General features: G+C 39.0%; 1 protein-coding gene across 1 annotated transcript; it reads left to right on the forward strand.

Annotated features, from left to right (window-relative positions):
* Positions 1–1,751: 1,751 nt before the first annotated feature.
* Positions 1,752–16,025, forward strand: lsm12b (LSM12 homolog b). The gene is made up of 5 exons (XM_026915637.3): positions 1,752–1,945; positions 8,952–9,085; positions 12,588–12,697; positions 13,809–13,935; positions 15,292–16,025. The coding sequence occupies exons 1-5, from the start codon at positions 1,819–1,821 to the stop codon at positions 15,382–15,384; spliced, it is 591 nt and encodes a 196-aa protein (XP_026771438.1). The 5' UTR covers positions 1,752–1,818; the 3' UTR covers positions 15,385–16,025.
* Positions 16,026–20,099: the final 4,074 nt, after the last annotated feature.

The following is a 20,099-nucleotide window of genomic DNA, read 5'->3' on the forward strand; positions in this document are numbered from 1 at the left end:
GTAGGTAGATATTTAAGGCATTGGGCTACTGATTGTAAGCTTGTAGATTCAGTTTCCAGCACCACCAGTGTCTTAACAACCGTCTTGTTATTTACTTTGGATAAAAGCATCAACTAAATGAATAAATGTACATTTAAAAAAAAAAAAACAAGGAAAGATTGACAAAATTTGATCGGAGCAGAGGAACAGCATCACAACAAATTTCATATTGACATTGGATAAAAAATCAAATGGACAGTTTTCAGTCTCTGTGTTGGCTTGAAGTCTTAGGCTTATATTTTTGACTATAACTAGATGACTAAAACGACACTTATTCTAAAAAGACAGTTGAAATGAAAATGATTAGATTATTTCACTTAGTTTGGGTGATATTATGATTCTTGTATTTGTTGTACTTTCCTGTTCACAGTCTAGTTTTATATCTCTTTTAGTTTTAGTTTATTCAATTTCTTACGATCTTGTACTTCTACACTAACAGTAACTGGTGTAGAGATGGAAAGTATTTTCAATGCCAACCTCACTGACACATCACACCTTCCTAAACAGTGCTCTAGTCCCATGGGGAAGTATGGCCTGGGGGTCCGGGATTTGTGGTAACTAGTAGAAACCACAACGCACCATTATCATTTTCAGTTATTATTCAGTTATTTTAGTTATTAGCCTATTTGTCTGGTCAAGAGAACTGAATGGCTTTAATCCAAACCTCAATAACTCAACAGTATGTAATATCTAAAATAATATCTGAAAAGCACTAATATCACCTTAAATCAACTGTCGATTTTTTTTAAAAAGTGTTCTGTAAGTTTAGGAATAAAGAGAGGTATGGCAGCAATAAATAGCCAGATTATTATAGTGCATGGTGGTAAGGTGGTGTAGGGGGAAGCGCTGCTGCCTCACAGCTCCAGGGTCCCTGATTTGAGCCTCATTTTTCTCTGTGGAGTTTCACATGCTCTGTCTGTGTCTGTGTGGGTTTCATCCAGGTTCTCTGGTTTCCTCCCACCTCCAAAAACATGCATGTAGCTGGATTGGCTACTCTTAATCGCCCCTGTGTGTGTGTGTCTGTGTGCATGTGTGACTGAGTGAGTGAGTGAGTGTGTGGGTGTGTGCATGTGTGTGCGCATGTGTGAGTGAGTGAGTGTGTGTGTGTGTGCGCGTGTGAGTGAGTGAGTGAGCGTGTGTGCGTGTGTGTGCATGTGTGAGTGAATGAGTGTGTGTGTGAGTGTGTTTGTATGCATGTGTGCATGTATGAGTGAGTGTGTGTGTGTGTGTGTGTGTGAGTGCGTGTGTGAATGAGTTTGAGTGAACGAGTGTGTGTGTGTGTGTGTGTGTGCGCATGTATGAGTGAGTTTGAGTGAACGAGTGTGTGTGTGTGTGTGTGTGTGTGTGCGTGCATGGTGTCCTGCAACATCAGTGTATTCACACCCAGTGTTCCCAGTATAAAGTGCTTACTGAAGAAGGATGAATTATTATTCACATTTAACAGTTATGTTGTGTTATAATGCTATAGCTGAAATAATTTGCTGAGGGGTCTGTGGATTTTTTTTGAATGTGTCAGTTTAAAAAAAGAATAAAAGTCTGGAGAACCCCAGCTGTAGTGTGTTTTGAGATTTCTGCTCCTCCAGCAGTAATGCACACTACCCTACTACACAGCATGTCTGGAGCAGGACTCAGACTCTAGGACTTCAGACTCCACACAGCAGGCTTGTGCGCAGCGTCAGCACGCAGCGCGTCATGTGGCCACGCCCAGGTTCCTGAGCGCAGTCACGCCGTCGCGTGCGTTTACGTAAAGCTGGCGCTCCGGTTTCCCTGGCGGAGAAGATGGCGGCTCCTGGACCGGGGGAGTATTTTAGCGTTGGGAGCCATGTCTCTTGTCTCACCTGCCTGGGCCAGCGCTTGCAAGGAGAAGTCGTGGCCTTCGACTACCAGACCAAGATGTTAACTCTGAGTATCCTTTTCACGCGCTGGCGGTTTCCGGGACGCTGGCTCGCGCGGCGGCTCGCCCGGGGCCTGCTGTAGCTGTAGCTGTTAGCGGAGCGCGCTAGTGCTCGGGCGGCTGTATGCGCGCTGCTGCTAGCCGCACACTTCACACTCTCTCCCCTCATTCAAAACTGCTTTTCCGCCAATTTCCGCTTGCTTTTTATTTTTACTTCTATTTCTATTTCATACAGCTGTTGTTTTTATCCTGCTCCTCACTCTTACTTCGGCTCACCGGACCTGTTTCCTTTCCCAGTTTAATTGTGACTCTTGTTTATATTTATTGTTTTTTTGACATGTTAATCCCAGCTAGCTTAGCCGCACTACCTGTCCTTGCTACCTCACTAGCTAAGTTAGCATTAGCGCCTCACAGAAGCTCTCTGTCTCTCTCCCTCTCTCTCTCTCATATTAGCTCTCACCTTTTCTACTAAACACTAGTTAAAATTCAGTAGCTGTACATGTTGTGTGTTTATATTCTCCCTGCGTGAGGAATGTTTACTCCAGGCTGAGGAGCAGCTAGTGCGCATTATTGTGTGTGTGTTGATTAGCAAACGTTAGCCGTTTAGCGAGCTAGTGGTGTTCTTCAACTGTTTGTATCCGCTGCTATAAATCCTTGACATTGGGAGTGTTGAATATGGCTGTAATTGTTAACACATACTGAAATAAGTAGCTGTGGAGAGAGACCTGAGAAGTTCAGATTTGAGCTGCTGAGAGTCTTAAGCTTGCTAGTTAGCTTAGCCGCTGAGGGCTGGACGGGACACGTTCTTGACCCAGAGGCTGGAAGGTTGTGGTGTTGGAGTTGTTCCTCAGGCTCTGCTGTGTGGAGATGGCTTCCTCTCACACCTGGGTAAACTGAGTGGACTTGTTGACTGGCTTCTGAGTCATAGCTAAGAGTTCATGTTTTATACTTTTTCCTGATTGACACAAGAGTCTTTCCTGAGACCTTCAGTGTCAGAGCATCACTTTCAGACTCCACTGTCATGATGTCCTCAACATGCTGTAAGAAACCTGACAACTAAAGCCAGCTTTACACTGTGATTGGTTTTATTTTTATTTCACTGTCACAGATAAAAATCACTTAAGGGTGTTACGGATTAAAAGTTTCCTAACCTAGTCCCCCCCCAAAAAAAGTTTCTGTATTAGTCGACCATTAACCAAAAAAAAACAAAAAAAAAAAAAGTCAGTGGTGAAAAGGAAAGTAAAATTCTTTATGTCTATATATAAACCAAAAAAAAAAAAAAAATCAAATCCTGATATAACTGATTTTTAAAAAAAAAAAAAAAATTGTTATTATTTTTTGGACAATGACCTTTCCATAAATTCTCTTACCCAGCGTTTTCAGCGTTACGATGAACCCGGTCTGTTTTGTTGTTTTTTGTGTAAGATTTCCGGTTATTTCAATGTCAGCGGACTAGTTTGTGTTCTGTGGTGTGTTTCATCGTGATTTATCGAGACTGACATTTCTAATATTTAATCTTATTAGTTCTGGAATTGCAGAAAGCTGGTATTGTGTGTGCAGATAGGGGTTGCCATGATAACTAGCACAAACGAAACGTTTTCTTAGAGCAGGTGTGTTTTAACCATAAACCACACATCAGAGCTGAACGTGGACGTGAGGTGCCGTGATCTCCGCGGCGTCTCGTCAGGAGAATACCGACACACACGTGTAAGTTAAAACTGTGTGTGAACAGAGTTAAACATTACTGAGATTAGCTAGTTGTTTGAAAGCCCAGCTGTGTCCAGTGTCTCTAAACAGCAGCTGACGAGTCAGGATTCAGTTATTTCAGGAGTTTTTGTTCTCTGATATAACGGTGAGATTGGCTAGCTAACATTATCTGTGTGTGTTCATGACAGAAGCTTGCTGAGATACGCTCATAGCTCAGAATTAGCAGCTAACAAGACACAAAAAAATGCGTACCTGAATAAACGTAGAGGTTTTCTGTTAATATTTCTGCTTGAGTTAAAGAACTAAAATACTTGGAAATGTACTTGGTTATGAAAAGTTGAAGTACTGTGAGTTATCGCAGTTACTGCACTGCAATAATTTACTGCAGTTAGTTTTTAATAAGGAAACCTGAGTGACTGCAGACTTGAGTTAGCTGATGTCTTTCCCAACACAGGTCTGAAAAATAAATGATTATAATAATAATAATAATAACACCATCATAACAAATAACAAGCAATAACTTGGAGTGCTGTTGATATTTTACTACCTTTATAAGCAAGTGCAGAGTTGAACCAGAGGTCTCGCACAAAAAGAGGAAATAAACGCTATGACTAAATTCTGCGTTGCAGAAAAAAGGAGGATGCTGTCATTATCGATCAAGTTGTAATTATAAGGTGAAAGAGGGAGTGGCTTTGAGGAAAGGCGGAGCGCTGAGTCAAAAGAAAGAAATCTGACTAGCAGGGGAGTTTGCAGCGCTGGTTAACCAGACATAGACTGTTTGGTTTAGTTCTGGTCAGCAGTGCCGTGTTCTTCTGTCTGATTGACAGCTGCTGTGTGTGATAGTTATGAGCATGCTAGGAGTGATGGCAGAGGTAGTAACGTACCGTAGCAATGTAGTAGATCACGCAGACAGGTTTTCAGTGGAGCGCGTCCCCTGCACCGAGAAACGGAGGTTGCTGTAATATGATTTAGGGAGAGACCATAGGAAGGGGGGTGTAATTTATTTTTTTGGGGTAGCCAGACACACAATTGATGAGAACCACTGGAGTAAGGAACTTGAATGGATGAAGAAAAAAAAAAAATGAGAGAGAGAAAGATTAGATCAGGGTTTCCTAAACTAGAGGTCATGTGATTTACAGTTGGGGTCACAAGAGAAACTCACAATCTCCTTTGTTTCATTCATTTATTTTTTAAATTAATGTTAGAAATATGGACGAAGGATTTTTGTGTGCTAATGTTCTGAAATGTTACTGAGTCACATTCAGACAAGCCACATTTAAATTAATTTTAATTAATTTGACACTTATTTTAGTCTTTTTCTCTAAGTTGACACACTGCACTAGTGTAGATCAGCAATAAAAATGGATGAATTTCCCCGTTCATCTACCGCTGATAAACAGTGTTGTGTCTCTAATCGCATACTATTCTAGACCATTACTGAGTACCGACACTAACCGGTTTTCCTTTTACAGTTAGTGTTTTAATTTTAAAAACCTCTCGTGTTACCTTCAAACCTACCAGAAAGTCTGTTTTGAGTACCAGCCTTCTGGATTTTCAAGATTAGCAAATATTTTTGAATCTAAGGTCAGAGTTTTGGATTTGAGACGCAGCTCATGACAACAGTCATGACAGAGGAAAGTTTTAAACGAGATTAAGAGTTTGTCAGTGTGTTTAACATCACTGTGAATGATCTCACTAAACGTTTTACAGTTCCACTTGGGAACCTGATGGACATGGATGCTTTGGCTCTGCCGTGCCGTCTAGTGATATAGCCTACATCTAGAAGATTTAAAAGCGACATCACACCACCCCGGCGTGGAGTATTTCCCTGCAACAACACAACACTAGGCTGCTAGACTGGTACGTCAGTGCAGAGAACATTCCTTTGGTTTTTAGTCACTTATGTTACACATACGTATGTTACTCTCATCATAAAATGTTCATATGTTACAATAGTCCTATATTGTTTACTCATTTCATTGATATTTTGAAAACTTATCCAGTGAGGTAAGCCTCTGATCATGTAACAACCATAGTTGTAGGTTGAGATTGGCGGTCTTATGCTGCTTTTGACTGAAGCTTGTAACCCTAAATTTCCGACTAGGAAAAAACCAAAGAAAACGCCCGTTGAAATCAGAATTCCTGCTCGGAGAGTCTCAACCCCGAGTTCCTCACACAGCGTTGTATCAGCAAGGCCACTCGGCATGAACAGTAAACAAAGTAGCGCTTCTTTACTTTTAAATGAGTTCTACTGTATATACTAGCGTTTGCTTTAGCTTATTCAGCACACAGATATATTCGCTTGTTAAATCTAAGACACTGAAAATACAGCTCACTGGTTTTAGGAGGTAAATATACATCACTCATATCACTATTGTTAGCTGGCTAGAATGTTGCTAACAAATGAGGAGCGTGGAGTTCCAACTTCCTGCTTCCGATTTACGCTGAACGCAACATATGAATGCGTAAAATCTGTGTGGCCGCTGTTATAAGATAATCCTTTATCCTAATCCTAATTTGCGTTGTTACAGCAGCAGATATAAAGATATAAAAAATATATAAGTATAAAAATATAACGGTGAGACACACCAAGAATGCACAAAAACACAACAGTGTTAAAGTGTAAACTGCATTATTGCACTGTTCCCAGGTTTATTGTCCATGTTCTGACACCTCGTCTGAAAGCCACCAATAGGAAGACGTATACGATTACGTGAAACTCGCAGGACAGCTACAAACACGGAAGCGGCGATGGTGAAACGCAAACAGAACATACAAGTGGACAGAAAAATATCTTTATTACCCCGAGCTCAGTCTTCTGCATGATTTTCTGCACGAGCCGCATCGCACTGATTGATAACGTGAACAGAATATAGTAATTTTGTTTAATCACAGGTCTATCGGTAGAGGATCTTCATCATATATCTGACATGAACACACAGACTGTTATAGCATATAGTCATGATTTTTTAGCAGTAATCGTAACAGACTGCTGTAATCTCACAGTTGTAAAACTGGCTTCACTGACCAGATGAGATGCTTTGTACCTGATCTTTTTCAGCCAAGTCTAGATTTGTATTCTGTACACACACTGTAGATTGTGTGTGTTTTGTGTAGTTCTTCTCTCTGTGCTGAACCCTCACGGCCCAGCTGACACCGAAAAGCATTGTAAAGTTGAAATATTCGTGACTGATATAGAGTGTTAAACATGTTTTAACACCTGTTAGTTGAGTCTGAGTGAAACTGATGTGTTTGGTTTCACACTGCATGTAAATTAAAGAAATGAGAAAGCAAAACATTGGACGAGGAGGGTGTGTACGCAGGGACGGGAATATTTTCCCCCAAACTCTTATTCACTGCTCAGGAATATGGAGACACAGGAAAAGGTAAACAGACCAAGCACGACCAAGCGTGTGTGTAGAAATCACAGAAATCAGCAAAGCCCAAAGAGCATGGAGCTGCAGTGTTAAATAAACAGTTATGTAATAATGTAAATGAAACAATTTTTGTGTCTCAAATACCTCGCGTGTCACTACGAAAGCAGCACTACAGCTCTGTCTTTTGGGTCAGTATAGCAGCTCACATTTACAGGAAGATAAAGTCACTCGCAAGCATGTTTACTTACTTCCTGCACTTGGCTTTCTCACTGCAGTCAAAACCGCACTAGACTTCACGCAGTCGCTCTCAGAACCGATGTTTTGGTCCACACTTGTGTGTGTTTGCTGTGTTTCCAAACGGACTCAACGCTGCACATCCACACCCGCCAGCTTTCACGCTTTTTGTGTAGCTGCTCTGGTATGAGTTAGCACTCAAAATATGCCAGAAGAGCTGTCTTCTGTTTTTCTCCAAACAAACCGGCAGATAAGCCAGTGGACATATGAATGTGGAATGACAAGTGTCTGTCATATTACCTGACACCCTGGAAGCCCCGCCCCTTTCCTTCATCTCACATTAGTAACGTTTTGGCCAGCGTTCTCGTCACTACTCGATTTTCCTGTGTGTAAGATGCAGGAATGGCACCCTCGATTTCTGTCACTGTAAATGGAGAATATTATGCGTTCATTAATGTGAAATAAAATGTATTTATGTATGTGTGTCTTAGCTAACATTAGACAAGTGTGTAGTTAACTTCAATTTATTATATTAGTAATGCTGGAAAATGACTGAAAACTGAACTTTTTAGGCTGAAAGAGAAAGATGGTAATGATAGTCAATTAAAAACTCAACGCAGATCAGCCCAGACACATTCACACACATTGAGCAGACGATCAACAGTGAAAATGTCGGCTGTGTGGAAACATTTCATGGTTTCTACAGGGAACATGAGACAAACAATTTGTAACCAGTGTTAACGTCAATCCCCGTAGTATAATGAAAGAATATTTAATTCATCCTTTCAGAAATCTGTCTATTTTCTTTACCTGTATAAATAGTTTACACCTGATTGTATACAAAAACATACACATGGTCAGCTTTGGTAAAACATTCCCTCGTGTCTCTCACTGTACGTTTATTGTAGTTTTGTTGTGTAGTTTTCTTTTTGAATTATTACACGTTGCATGACTGCCCTTAGACTTTCATTATGTGTGAGTCTCAAGTTAGTGCATCTTCATTTCTTTTCTTAGCAGTAGAAACATTTTAAAGGTAATGTCAGTCCTAGCTGGGCAGTGGATAGGGAATACCGATATTCCTTTAAGAATCAAAACCCTTAACTTGCTCAGCTGTATGCTAGGATTCAGTTCTGCATCACTTTGTAAATGTTGGAAGTTATTGCAAGAAACTAAGCACAGTTCCTCTTGGCTTATGTCTGAAGTCTTTTTACAGGCGCAGCTCTCCAGATGAATGCTGCTGAACACATTTATCATGCAGCCAGACAGCTTTTCTAGACATGGCCAAGTCAGCGTTTGACTAAACGGATCTGTCAGCAGTGGATCCTCTTTGGGAAGTGTTCAAATCTGGCATAATATTTGTCTCCACTTCCCCTCGCGCTTGCTCAGTATTCCAGATGGCAGTGATCCTCAGTATGCCTTCTTTGTCATCTGTTTTTCCTTGTTTACAGATTTGTCTGTTTTCTCACTTTACGTGTGAAAAGATTTGACTTAATTAGGCCCTTGTGTCTGGTGTCTAATATTTACACTGCATAGTCTATAAGTTTAAAAACAAACAAACAAAAAAACTGCCTCAACAAAGCACCACATTAACGATATCGGTATTTTACAATTTTACAAGTTTACCTAAGCATTAGAATTTCAGATGGTTTCTGAACATCGTCCGAGCTGCTTGTACTTGTTTTCCTTAACCCTCCTGACAGAATGTGCTTCCTCCAGCGGCAAGCCCAACCTCAGCGACATCGTCCTGATCAACTTAGCCTACGTTTCTGACGTAGAAACCATTAACGACCGCACCGAGACCCCTCCTCCTCTAGCATCTTTGAATGTCAGCAAGGTAAGTGCAGAGACCTGTTCTCCATGACATTTTGTCCCATTCAGGACCAGCCACAAGCTCCACATAAGTGCTTATAATAAAGGTCAAAACAATCAGTTTGTGTTGAAATGGTTTGTGCGCAAAGAAGTTTTAGTGTGGCGACCACAAGTATGCTGTGATGATACACTTGTCACTGTGATTTATACAGTCTGAAGAGATACATAATCATTACAGATGTCCTCTGGCAACATAATTAAACAGATGCATGTTCAGAAATCTTATCCCATCCGAACAGGACGTTAGGGAAACACTAGTGTATGAAAATGTAGCAACGTCGCATTTGTACGATTTGTTATAAGATGTTATATAAGTATATAACTGTATATGTGACAAGCAAAAATCTTGAATCTTGAGATGTGGCATTCTCTCCTCACATCACCACCATCATGCACATTACATTTAAATATAGCCAGATTTAAATGAAAACTATTTTTGCAATAAGCATTACATATTTTTTCTTGCTGTTAAACTTGCTTATCTGCTGGGCAACTACAATTATACAACTAATTTGCCCACCCTGGAAATTCGTCCTCCTCTGATCAACGCCAGTCAGAGAGACGTGCCTCAAAAAAGAAAAAAAAAACCTTGAGATACTATGAGGACAGGTCTTACGCTGCAATCATGTAGTTTGTCTTTCACTGTTCTCAAGTTTTTGAGCATGTGCAAAAACAAAACAGCGTATTTAATCTTTTTCTAATTTTCTTCACCAGTAACATTATTTGTAAAGTGTTAAATCTGACACTTCTTTCTAGGCCTGTTAAAGTTTTTGACACAAAAATATTAATCATTTTTGCGGTCTTGCCCCAAATTTGTCATTGGCATTCCTAATAAGTATAATAAACTAATGTTATATATACACAGATGAAACTCGAAAAATAAACATACTCTGCTGTTAAATTGCAGCGCTCCTACGCAACGTGCATAAAGACCGGCAGGTCTGGTAATATAATATAATTGGAATAATCAGAAAAAAAGAGAGCTGAACATGGGTAGGAGCTAAAGCTCTGAGCGTTTCAGACGCCAGCAGATGGCTAATGTCATACTCATATTGCTCAGTGGAAATGATCATATGGATCAGTAGATCACTGGAGCCACTTTTTTTTGTGTTAGACCTAATTAATACAGAATTGAGAAAAACTCAACTCAGATATCGCTTGTTGTCTATCTAACAAAGTCTATTAGAAGAATTTTAAGGAAAAAGTCCAAAATAAATCAAAGTTCCACATCTAGAGCATGATAAATGAATGGGAGAACATGGAAGAACTGTGTAGCTAATTAGAAATCATTACATGGCCTGAGTTTAGACAGGAAGTGATGATTGTCTGGCAGGAATGTTGGGAGAGTTGACCGTACATCCAGCCGGCTCAGAAGGTCCCTGGTAGACAAAGCCACTGCGGGTCACACTGCGCAAGAAGCAAATATAAAATCTTAACATTCTGTGGCAGACTGCATCATTTCATTATGTTCACATGAGCTGCACATCAGATTGTAGGACAGATTCTCTCACAGTAGTCCTGTGATATGATGATATTGTTCCTTCTGGTGACTTAATATAGCACCACTGATTTTAACTCGTAACTCTTTCACGATGTGTGATTTTGTGTGCTGCAGCATTATCAGTGAGGAAACTCATACAGGATTAAAAACTGAAACTCCACGACAGGATGGTCTCAGGCGTTCATCTAGAGAAAAAGAAACGGATCATGACCTGTCAGTTTGGCACTCTGGATTGCACAGTACTTGACAGATGGTGTATGTGATAATCACAGAGCAAGCTGACGCCGGTGTAATCAGAAAGGTAGAGGCAGACAGTAGCACAGGCGTGATGGCATGCTGAGACATCAGCATCCCTCCATTTCATCCTCAACAAACCTCACTTATACAAGCACATTTAAATAATGAAAACAGCACTGCATAATGATGGCTAAAATGATATTGTGCAGTGTTGACATCATGATTGCAGGCAGCATAGATTTAGCTAAATGAGGAGTTTGATAGCTGGTTTTGCCACTTCATTTTAAATGAATGGAAAACTGCATTTTCTTTCACCTTTTCTTTGCTAAATATAAACTAAGTCAGACTAAAACATGCAGCTGCATTATACAACATTATTATTGTGCTCTAGTATGTAAATCATCTTGGCTATTAGATAAATTTTGTTAAATTGGGTAACTAGTATGACAGTAGGGGTGGGCGATATGACAAAAATAATATCTTATGGTTCTCAATGTATCATATATATATTTGTCTGTAGAAATAATATATTTTTTTATATTTTAAAATGTATAATAGAGAATAATATAAGTCTGGAAAAATGTAACATTTTACAATTTAAAAGATTTGAGTACAAACTTCCAGTCATTTTGTAATTATTTTAAAAATAAAATATTTAAAAATTATATAATTAAATCATTTAATGTTTAAATTTAATACATAAATGATAATTAATTGTGCAAAAGAAGTCAAATGATGACTGCGAAATAGCAGAGGAGTACAGGTTACGTACAAACACACACACACACACACACACACACACACACACACACACACATCAGCTGTACTGATGACAGTTTGTCCACTGTGATGTGATTTTATAAATATCACTGTATGACAACAGTTCACTGAGCCACACTCTTTTCTCCTTTGTGCTACAGGCGTGTGTACTGAATCGTATTTGTATCATTATTGCGATAATGATGAGCACATAATGTGTTAAATTTTGGAAATAGTTATAGTAGTCTGTAGTTGTGTGTGTGCATGTTGAGCATGTCATTAGATTACACACACATTAAGAGGCAAACACACTACAGTTCTGGAAATAAATGAGCTCTGTTTGATCAAGTGCTGAATAAACAGCGAGGAGTGAGAATGTAAGAGAGGAGGAATTGGTTACAGACTGCTTTGGCGAGATTAAACAGGACGACCATCTCAGTCCCAGTTTTGTGTAAAAATGTGTCGAGCATTGGCTTATGTAACTTTTAAATGCAGTGGACATTGATCATGGTTCATTTTCATTTGAAGTGCAGAGAAAAAATGTACTTGTACTCTGTTACATTCAGTTCTGTTCTCCAGCTGCGTTTTTTTTTTTTTCTCTCTCTCTCCCTGGCTTGATCTCAAATAGTTGTTGGGTAGAAAGCAAAAGAAGCTATTTGGGATTCAGCTTAGCATTGTGATAGTAAATGTGAAGTAGCACCATCACAAGTAACACTGACACAAACTCTAGTAAATGATTTAATGAGACTAACAATATACTTTAGTCTTAATGCATCAAAACCCTTTTTTTCCTCCGTACTGTACAGCCAAGTGCATGTATTTGTTTATGCAGCATGATGGGAAATTTTTTCCTTGGCTGACAGAACGGTAATGTTGAAGTAACATTATTGTGCTCGTTTACGTGAAATGTGTATCCAGTGTGTGACTGTTTTCATGACTGAGGGTAAGTGTGTGTATTTTTCTCCCACAGCTTGCCAATCGGGCACGGACGGAAAAGGAAGACAAGTTGTCCCAAGCCTATGCAATCAGCGCTGGGGTTTCAGTCGAGGGCCAGCAACTATTCCAGACTATACATAAAACGTAAGACTCCACACACACACACACACACACACATCACACGCACACACACACATCACACGCACACACACACATCACACGCACACACACACACACACACACACATGCACGCAGCCTTCTCATCAGTGGTACTTGCGGGTGTGGGTGTGTATGAGTGACATGAGGCTTTAGTTGGATGTGTGTGTGTGTGTGTGTGTGTGTGTGTGTGTGTGTGTGTGTGTGTGTATAAACTGTGTGTTTTGTGTCAGGTACCATGTTTGTTTCATCTTTACATCTACAAGGTGATTGGTATATAATGTAGACACTCATGCTGAACTTCATATTCAGCGTTCATATTCATGTAAAATAAGTAAGGAAACACTTTGTGGCATGCTGTTATAGGAAAATAATCAATGATGGGGCGGTGTGAGACAGCCAAAGGTACTGTTACCACCCCAACGCTGACTATTTTCTTCCCAAACCATGTTATTTCTGTTCTGCCACAGCAATTGGCCAACCGTTACAATTTTTATTAATCCAACAAATGTCACTTTTTATCCACTTGGTTACATTTAACGTTGTGGAATGTCCACGAGACAAGATGTTATGCAGCTTGTTATTTTGCCATGAAACCCAGAGAGCATGAACTCCTCTGTCCTGAAGACTTTCCTGTGGCAGAAAACCTACTGACTCTTAGAAAACACTGACACTGGAGACTCCTTCCATAAATATTAAATAAACTTCTCCTAACAGAAAACCTAACCATATCAATGATTATACATTTTTTTCTTTAATAAATAACACTATTTGGATCAGATTATTATTAGTCTTAGATTAGTATTGGTATATTGGTATACACTGTTTATAAATAAGCGTGCTGATAAGCATGTTAATGATGTTGGAGCTCGACCATGAGCCGTTGTGAGCAATCAGAACTAAGATTATGTACAGTTTTTCTAATTAACGTGAGCATTATTACAATGGGCAACAAGATGCGCTGTCGTACTGATATACTGTCAAATTCCACTGATATGAACTGAATAGATTTATACAGTTATTTAAACAATGGCTATTTTATTTCTGTCAGTTATTTACAAATAGGAAATTGGTTTTTGAACTTCTCAACCTCTTTCAGCATTAAAGACTGCAAATGGCAGGAGAAGAACATTATCGTGATGGACGACGTCGTAATCTCACCACCCTATCAGGTGGAAAACTGCAAAGGCAAAGAGGGGAGTGCGTTAAGTCATATACGCAAAATTGTAAGTTTTTCTATCATCCCATCTAACAGTATATCATTCCGTTAAAGAATATCTATTGTATTTACTGCATCTTTACATATTTACATCATGTTTATACTGATATTATATATGTTGGCCCACACACTTGCACATCGGGTGAGTGTATGCATTAGAAAGTCTTGTTTCATGACAATACAGTAACTCAGTGGTTCCCAAACTAGGGTCACGTCCCCATATGGGGTCACTTGAATTACAAAAAGTCGTCGTGAGAGAAACTTATAATCTCCTCTTTTGTTTCATTCAATTAATTCAATTTAAAAATAATTAGCCCTGTGTCTCAAATCGTGTACTTGTGTACAATTCCTGATTGTTAGTGAGTACTAACACTAACCGGGTTTCATAAAACACTTAGGTATTGAATTTTAAAGACTTCTCATGTCGCCTTCCAACCTACCGAAAGGTTTCCTGTGTGTACTAGCCTTTTGGATGAGACACAGATCATGACAATAGTCATGATGACAGTGGGAAATATTAAGAGAGAGAGGCATCAGTGTGTTTAACACCGCTGTGAATATCACTAAACATTTTACAGTTTGCCTTTAAACTTGACGGACAGGGATGTTTTTGCTCTCTGACGTGCATCTAGTGATGTCGCTTTTAAAGCATCTGAATGTACATAAGATGTGCAGTGAGTGTGAGAGCAATGTCGCTCGTGCTACACCTGCTTTTGAACGCACAAGTTATGCATCAAGTATAAACCAGTCTGCTTTGCGTCGGGCCGTATCACACCACCTCAACGTGGAATAATTTCCTATAACAACACAACACTTTACACTAGACTGGTAAGTCAGGGCAAGGAATAATGGTTTGGTTTTTAGTCACTTATGTTACACGTAACATACATATAAACTGTTCCAATGTTGCAGTAGTCCCATATTATAAATCTGGAATAACTTGGTGGTAGTAATTCTGGGTGTTAAGAGGAATTTATAGGTTTACACTGAGGAACGTAACTTGCACCTTGTCCACACTAACACGCAACAGTTTGAAAACAAGTCTTCCCTGATCTGTTTGATTTTCCAAACACAGTAAAATGGTGGGTTTTTTGTCTGCCAAAAACACACTTCAAGGCTGTTGTGTGGATGAGGGGAAATGTAGCTTTTCATAAAACACTGACACTGACTTGTCTCAGCATGTAACAGCACACTTGTCGTGTGTTATTCCTTACTTAACTTTTTTTTTTAAAAAGTTTTTTTTCTGCCATATTCCTTTTACGCTTTCTTGTGTATAGAATTAAAATGGCGTTTGGTTTTTGATAATCTCACAGATGCAAAGATGTTGTTTTTGAATTGTCCTTGTCATCTCTCATTGCCGCAGGTTGAGAAACATTTTAGAGACGTGGAAACGCAGAAGTCGATGCAGCGTTCACAAGCACAGCAAACACAGAAGGAGTCGTCGTTATCATCCTGAGGTGATAGGGGGCGGGCACGGATTGGCCAGAGAGGGCACGGTGGGCATCAGCACCCCGAAAGCTGAGCGAGAACAGCACTTCCCTCTCCCTCTCTCTCTCTCTCTCTCTCTCTCTTTTTCTCTCTCCGTCTCTGTCCTCTCCTACTCCCCCATTCAGTGTCACAGTCAGAGGGTGGGGGGGTCACCAGTGGGCCCCAGGTCTGCCAGATCAAATAAAAAAACAGAAAAACGTGGAAAAAAATCAGATAAAAAGTGAGGGTGGAAAGACTTAATTCTAAATTAGACTTTATAAAGATAATTTAAAATACCAACTATTAAGCAACCCATAGTTTTCCTAACTAACTCTCAGCATCTCTCTCTCTCTCCCTCTTTCTCTGTGCCCTCCTCTTCCTCCTTCCCTCCCTTCATTTCCATCTCCCATTCATCTTCAATTCCATTTTCTGAAAAAAAAGGAAAAAACCCTAAGCAGTCAGAAAAGCGCATTAGCTTTGTTTCCTTCCCCTCCCGGTTTTCCTTTTTTGCTGTCTTCATGTTCTACATGTGTCTGTATTTTCTGTATTTTAAAACAAGATGTGACTTGAAATGCCACAGTTTAAAAAGGACATTTTCTAAAATAAAAGTAACAAAAATTCTGACTGTAATGCTGCAATTTTGTCACTTTTTTTTTTTTTTTAAACAAAACACCTCATCGTGTTGCCTGCAGAAGGAAGGTTCTGGAGATGTGTATCCTCACTGTGTTGCGTGTGGGGTAACCTACATGATCACACACAGGCTTTATACCACTCTTACTGCTGAGACATACTGAGTTTGGAAAACGTTAATAAACACAATCCTTTCCTTCAATGAGAAACTATCAGAGGATATTTGTGTAGCTAAGCAGAATATATACATTATACATGCTGTATCAGGTACAATGAGCATTTTTTCAGTAGTTAGTCAGTTAAATGAATGCAGACGCTGATGTTGGTTAGGATTCCCTATGAAGACTTCAGCAATGGTCAACTATTTCAAACACTGGGACTGTGGTCATTGACATGCAAACTTAAATTAATTTACTTTAATATTTATACATTCGATCAGAAAGTGTTGTCTGACCAGAATGATCCCACATTAGCATAATTCAATTTTAGCAAATGAGTTGAAATCTTTCAACTCTGTCGTTTCTAATGACATAAATCTGTCCTTTAAGACTCGAGTCATTTTCAGTTTAAAGAAAGATTTGTTCAGTTACTCTTCACATTGATGTGCACTGTACAGTGTGACTAACGTTTGATGAATATACCGATTTGTTTAAACAACAAACTAGCTAAGCGATGAAAAAAAAAAAAGAAAAAAAGTTAATTGTTATAGCTAATAATTGTTGCTAATTAATGTTTTTTTTTTTTTATTTTTATATGCTGTACAGAGATATGCATGTTTTTTAAAAATCATTTTCACACCAAGCACATGAACAAAAAGCACACAATATCACTGAATGAAAGAGTCTTATTTGTGAATGAAAGTTTCACAGACATGCTCCAAATACAACTTCCACAAACTTTCCAGATGAGAAGAAGTGCACGGCAGTGACTAGAGTCTCCTTAACTGTAGTGACTTGCTCAAATTGACTGACTTGTATGTTAAGAGATCCCAGACCACGTCACTATTAATCATGTTTGATGGTATGAGAAGTATTAGGAGGAATCCTTGACAGAACCAGTTTTAAAGAACATCATTCAAGACGCCTTTACACTCCCAGGCACCTTGTAAGTTGTACACAGTTCTCAGTCAAACACAAAAGGAGATTTTGAATATAACAAATATAATAAATCTTGCACATTTTAATGGAGGAGGGGCAGACTGTGATAATGCATACAGCCCAGAGATACGTAAGGAATAAAACACTCTCAGAAGCGCTGTTATAGGAAAACAATCAATGACCTGATGTGAAACGGAGTGTATTATTGCGCATTATTTTCTATAACAGCACATCCAGAGTAGACAGTATTTTATTCCTCTTATACCACAGCAATTTGCCAGTGATTACAATTTTTAGTTATTAAACAACACCTTGTACTTTTTATCTGTTAATAGTTAGATTTAAGGTTGTGGAACATCTATGAAGCAAGTTACTTCCTGTTATTACTTGCGTTACAGCGGCTCTAAACAGCCATCCCATCACTCTGTTGATGTTAATAAAAAAAAAATGCAGTTTGTCTCGATACCAAGAAACCATAATATGTAACATCCTCCACCCTGAAGACTTTCTTGTGGTGGAAAACTTAAACCTCTGACTGTTACATAGGGGGGTTATGACTCATGATACTAGAGATTGTATTTGTAGCCATCTTCCTCCAAGCAGCAGTGGAGCGTAAAGCAAGTGGTGAGTGAACCATGTTGCTGTTTTGGAAAAAGAATGGCTGTTAGATAGTGTACAGGATATTAGAAATTTATAAAGAGGTTCATGTCAGGTTAGGAGACCATCAGAGCTGATGGTACTGTATTACATGTGTTCTCAGGCATTCAGTTGTTCTTGAGGGTTAATTACACTGTGATGGAGTATTAAGTGCTTACAGGAGACCCAAAACATAACATGCTATTCCACTTGCTCACTTCAGAATTGTTGCAAATAATTTATGAGGATAAATTTCGATTATTAACCAAATCTGATATGGCTGACATCAATCTCCAGTCTCATCAGTGAAGATGGTACTCTGCATAAATCTAAGACTGCTACCAAAAAAAAGTAGAATTATTGCATAACTACCAGGTTTGTAATAATACTGATTAGTATTTGTCTTAAATGTAAATGTGCCTCTGAATAAACGATGTCTGGTGGATGGTTTTCAAGCCAGCCACCAGACATAGTCTACAAAGTGTAAAAATGCCAAAATATAGGCAACCTTATGCACTATGTTGCCAAAAGTATGCAGACACCTGACCATCACACTCATGTGCTTGTAGAAGATCCTGTTCCAGATTTAGTCCCCCTTTGCAGTTATAATAACTTCCACTCTTCTACGAAGGCTTACCACTAGATTTTGGAACATGGCTGTGAACCACATATGGGTGTGATGGTCAGGTGTCCACAAACTTTTGGCTACATGGTGTATTTTTACTTCCCTGGACCATCTTCTTTTCAATATAAAATGATGGCAATTCAAGGCATGAACTGAGCAAAAACTTAATAACTCATGACTGAATATCTCATTTTGTGTTTTATTATCTCAACTCCACCACACCTGAATGCATTTATGTGCATTACCAATCACATACCAATATACAGTATGTGTCACCTGATTTCCATTACTTAATCATTGGCTTGCTTACAGTCATGGGAAAAAGCAAGTACACCCTCCTTCAGTTCTATGTTTTTATTTATCGGGGCCTAAATAACAATTGTGTGGTCCTCACCAGCTTCTATAAACAAACAAATAACCTCGGCTGACAAAAAAAAAAAAAAAAAAAACAAAAAAAAACAGATTTCAATATGTAGTCATTTTTTCCCAAAAAGTAAATCAACATTCAGAAACCAGATGGAAAAAAAAATAAGTACACCCTTCCTACTTCCACAATCATTAAGAGAATAATTAGCAGCCAGGTGTTACTATTGAAATGCACAAGATTAGTTGATCATCAAGAAGTGCCACTACCTCTATAAAAGAATCTTTGGCAGTTTGGTGTTCTGGAGCATTCAGGTGTGTGTCTACATCATGCTAAGCAGAAAGGATATCAGCCATGACCTCAGAGAAGTAATTGTTGCTGCTCATCAATCCGGGAAGGGTTATAAGGCCATCTCCAAACAATTTGAAATTCACCATTCTACAGTGAGTAGGAGGGTTTATAAATGGAGAGCCATCAAGACAGTGGCCAATCTTCCCAGGAGTGGGCATCTCAGCACATTCAATCCAAGGTCAGACTGTTTAATGCATAGAAATATAAAGAAAAACCCTAGTGCTACATCATGCGACCTACAGGCCTCTGTAAGCACATGAAATGTTTATGTTCATGACAGGACAATCAGAAAAAGACTGAACAAGTACGACTTTCATGGAAGGGTAGCTATGAAAAAGCCCCTTTTCTCCAAAAATAATCTGGCAACACGATTTAGGTTTGCAAAATTACATCTGAACAAACCACAAAAGTTCTCGAACAGTATCCATTGGACTGATGAGACCAAAGTGGCGATGTGGCGATGTTTGGTCATCATGCACAGCACCATGTTTGGCAAATATCAAACACAGCGTATCGCCACAAACACCTCATATCAACTGTCAAGCATGATGGTGTTGATTTGGGCTTGTTTTGTACCCACAGGACCTGGGAAACCTTCTGTCATTGAGACTAAGATGAACTCTATACCAGAATATTCTTGAGTCAAATGGATAGGATCCCAAGCACATCAGCAAATCAACATCTGAATTGCCAATCTCCTGACTTGAGTCCTACTGAAAATTTATGGAGGACCTTGGGGTATTGAATATGATTTGCCAAGGGGAAATGGCCAAAATTGAATCACAATGCTGCAAAAAGCTAATTACTTCTTTCTGTGAACATCTTGAAGCTGTAATTGGCAAGAACAGCTTTGGAACAAAGTAATAATGTTGGTAATTTGTGGTTTCCAAAGACTTTTTCCCCTTTCAATTCTTTTTCTCAGTTTTTTAAACAAGTTTTCTGCTTATGAATACAGTACATACTTCATAAGTCAAAAACAAAGTCAAAAGACATTATGTGTG

The sequence above is a fragment of the Pangasianodon hypophthalmus genome, chromosome 12 (assembly GCF_027358585.1).
Source record: "Pangasianodon hypophthalmus isolate fPanHyp1 chromosome 12, fPanHyp1.pri, whole genome shotgun sequence".
In the NCBI taxonomy this organism is placed as follows: Eukaryota; Metazoa; Chordata; class Actinopteri; order Siluriformes; family Pangasiidae; genus Pangasianodon; species Pangasianodon hypophthalmus.

Coding starts and splice junctions, on each gene's coding strand:
- lsm12b (XM_026915637.3), top strand. CDS start 1,819: ATGGCGGCTCCTGGACCGGGGGAGTATTTTAGCGTTGGGAGCCATGTC. Junction 1,946..8,951: donor GACCAAGATGTTAACTCTGA/GTATCCTTTTCA, acceptor CCCTCCTGACAG/AATGTGCTTCCTCCAGCGGC. Junction 12,698..13,808: donor TTCCAGACTATACATAAAAC/GTAAGACTCCAC, acceptor AACCTCTTTCAG/CATTAAAGACTGCAAATGGC.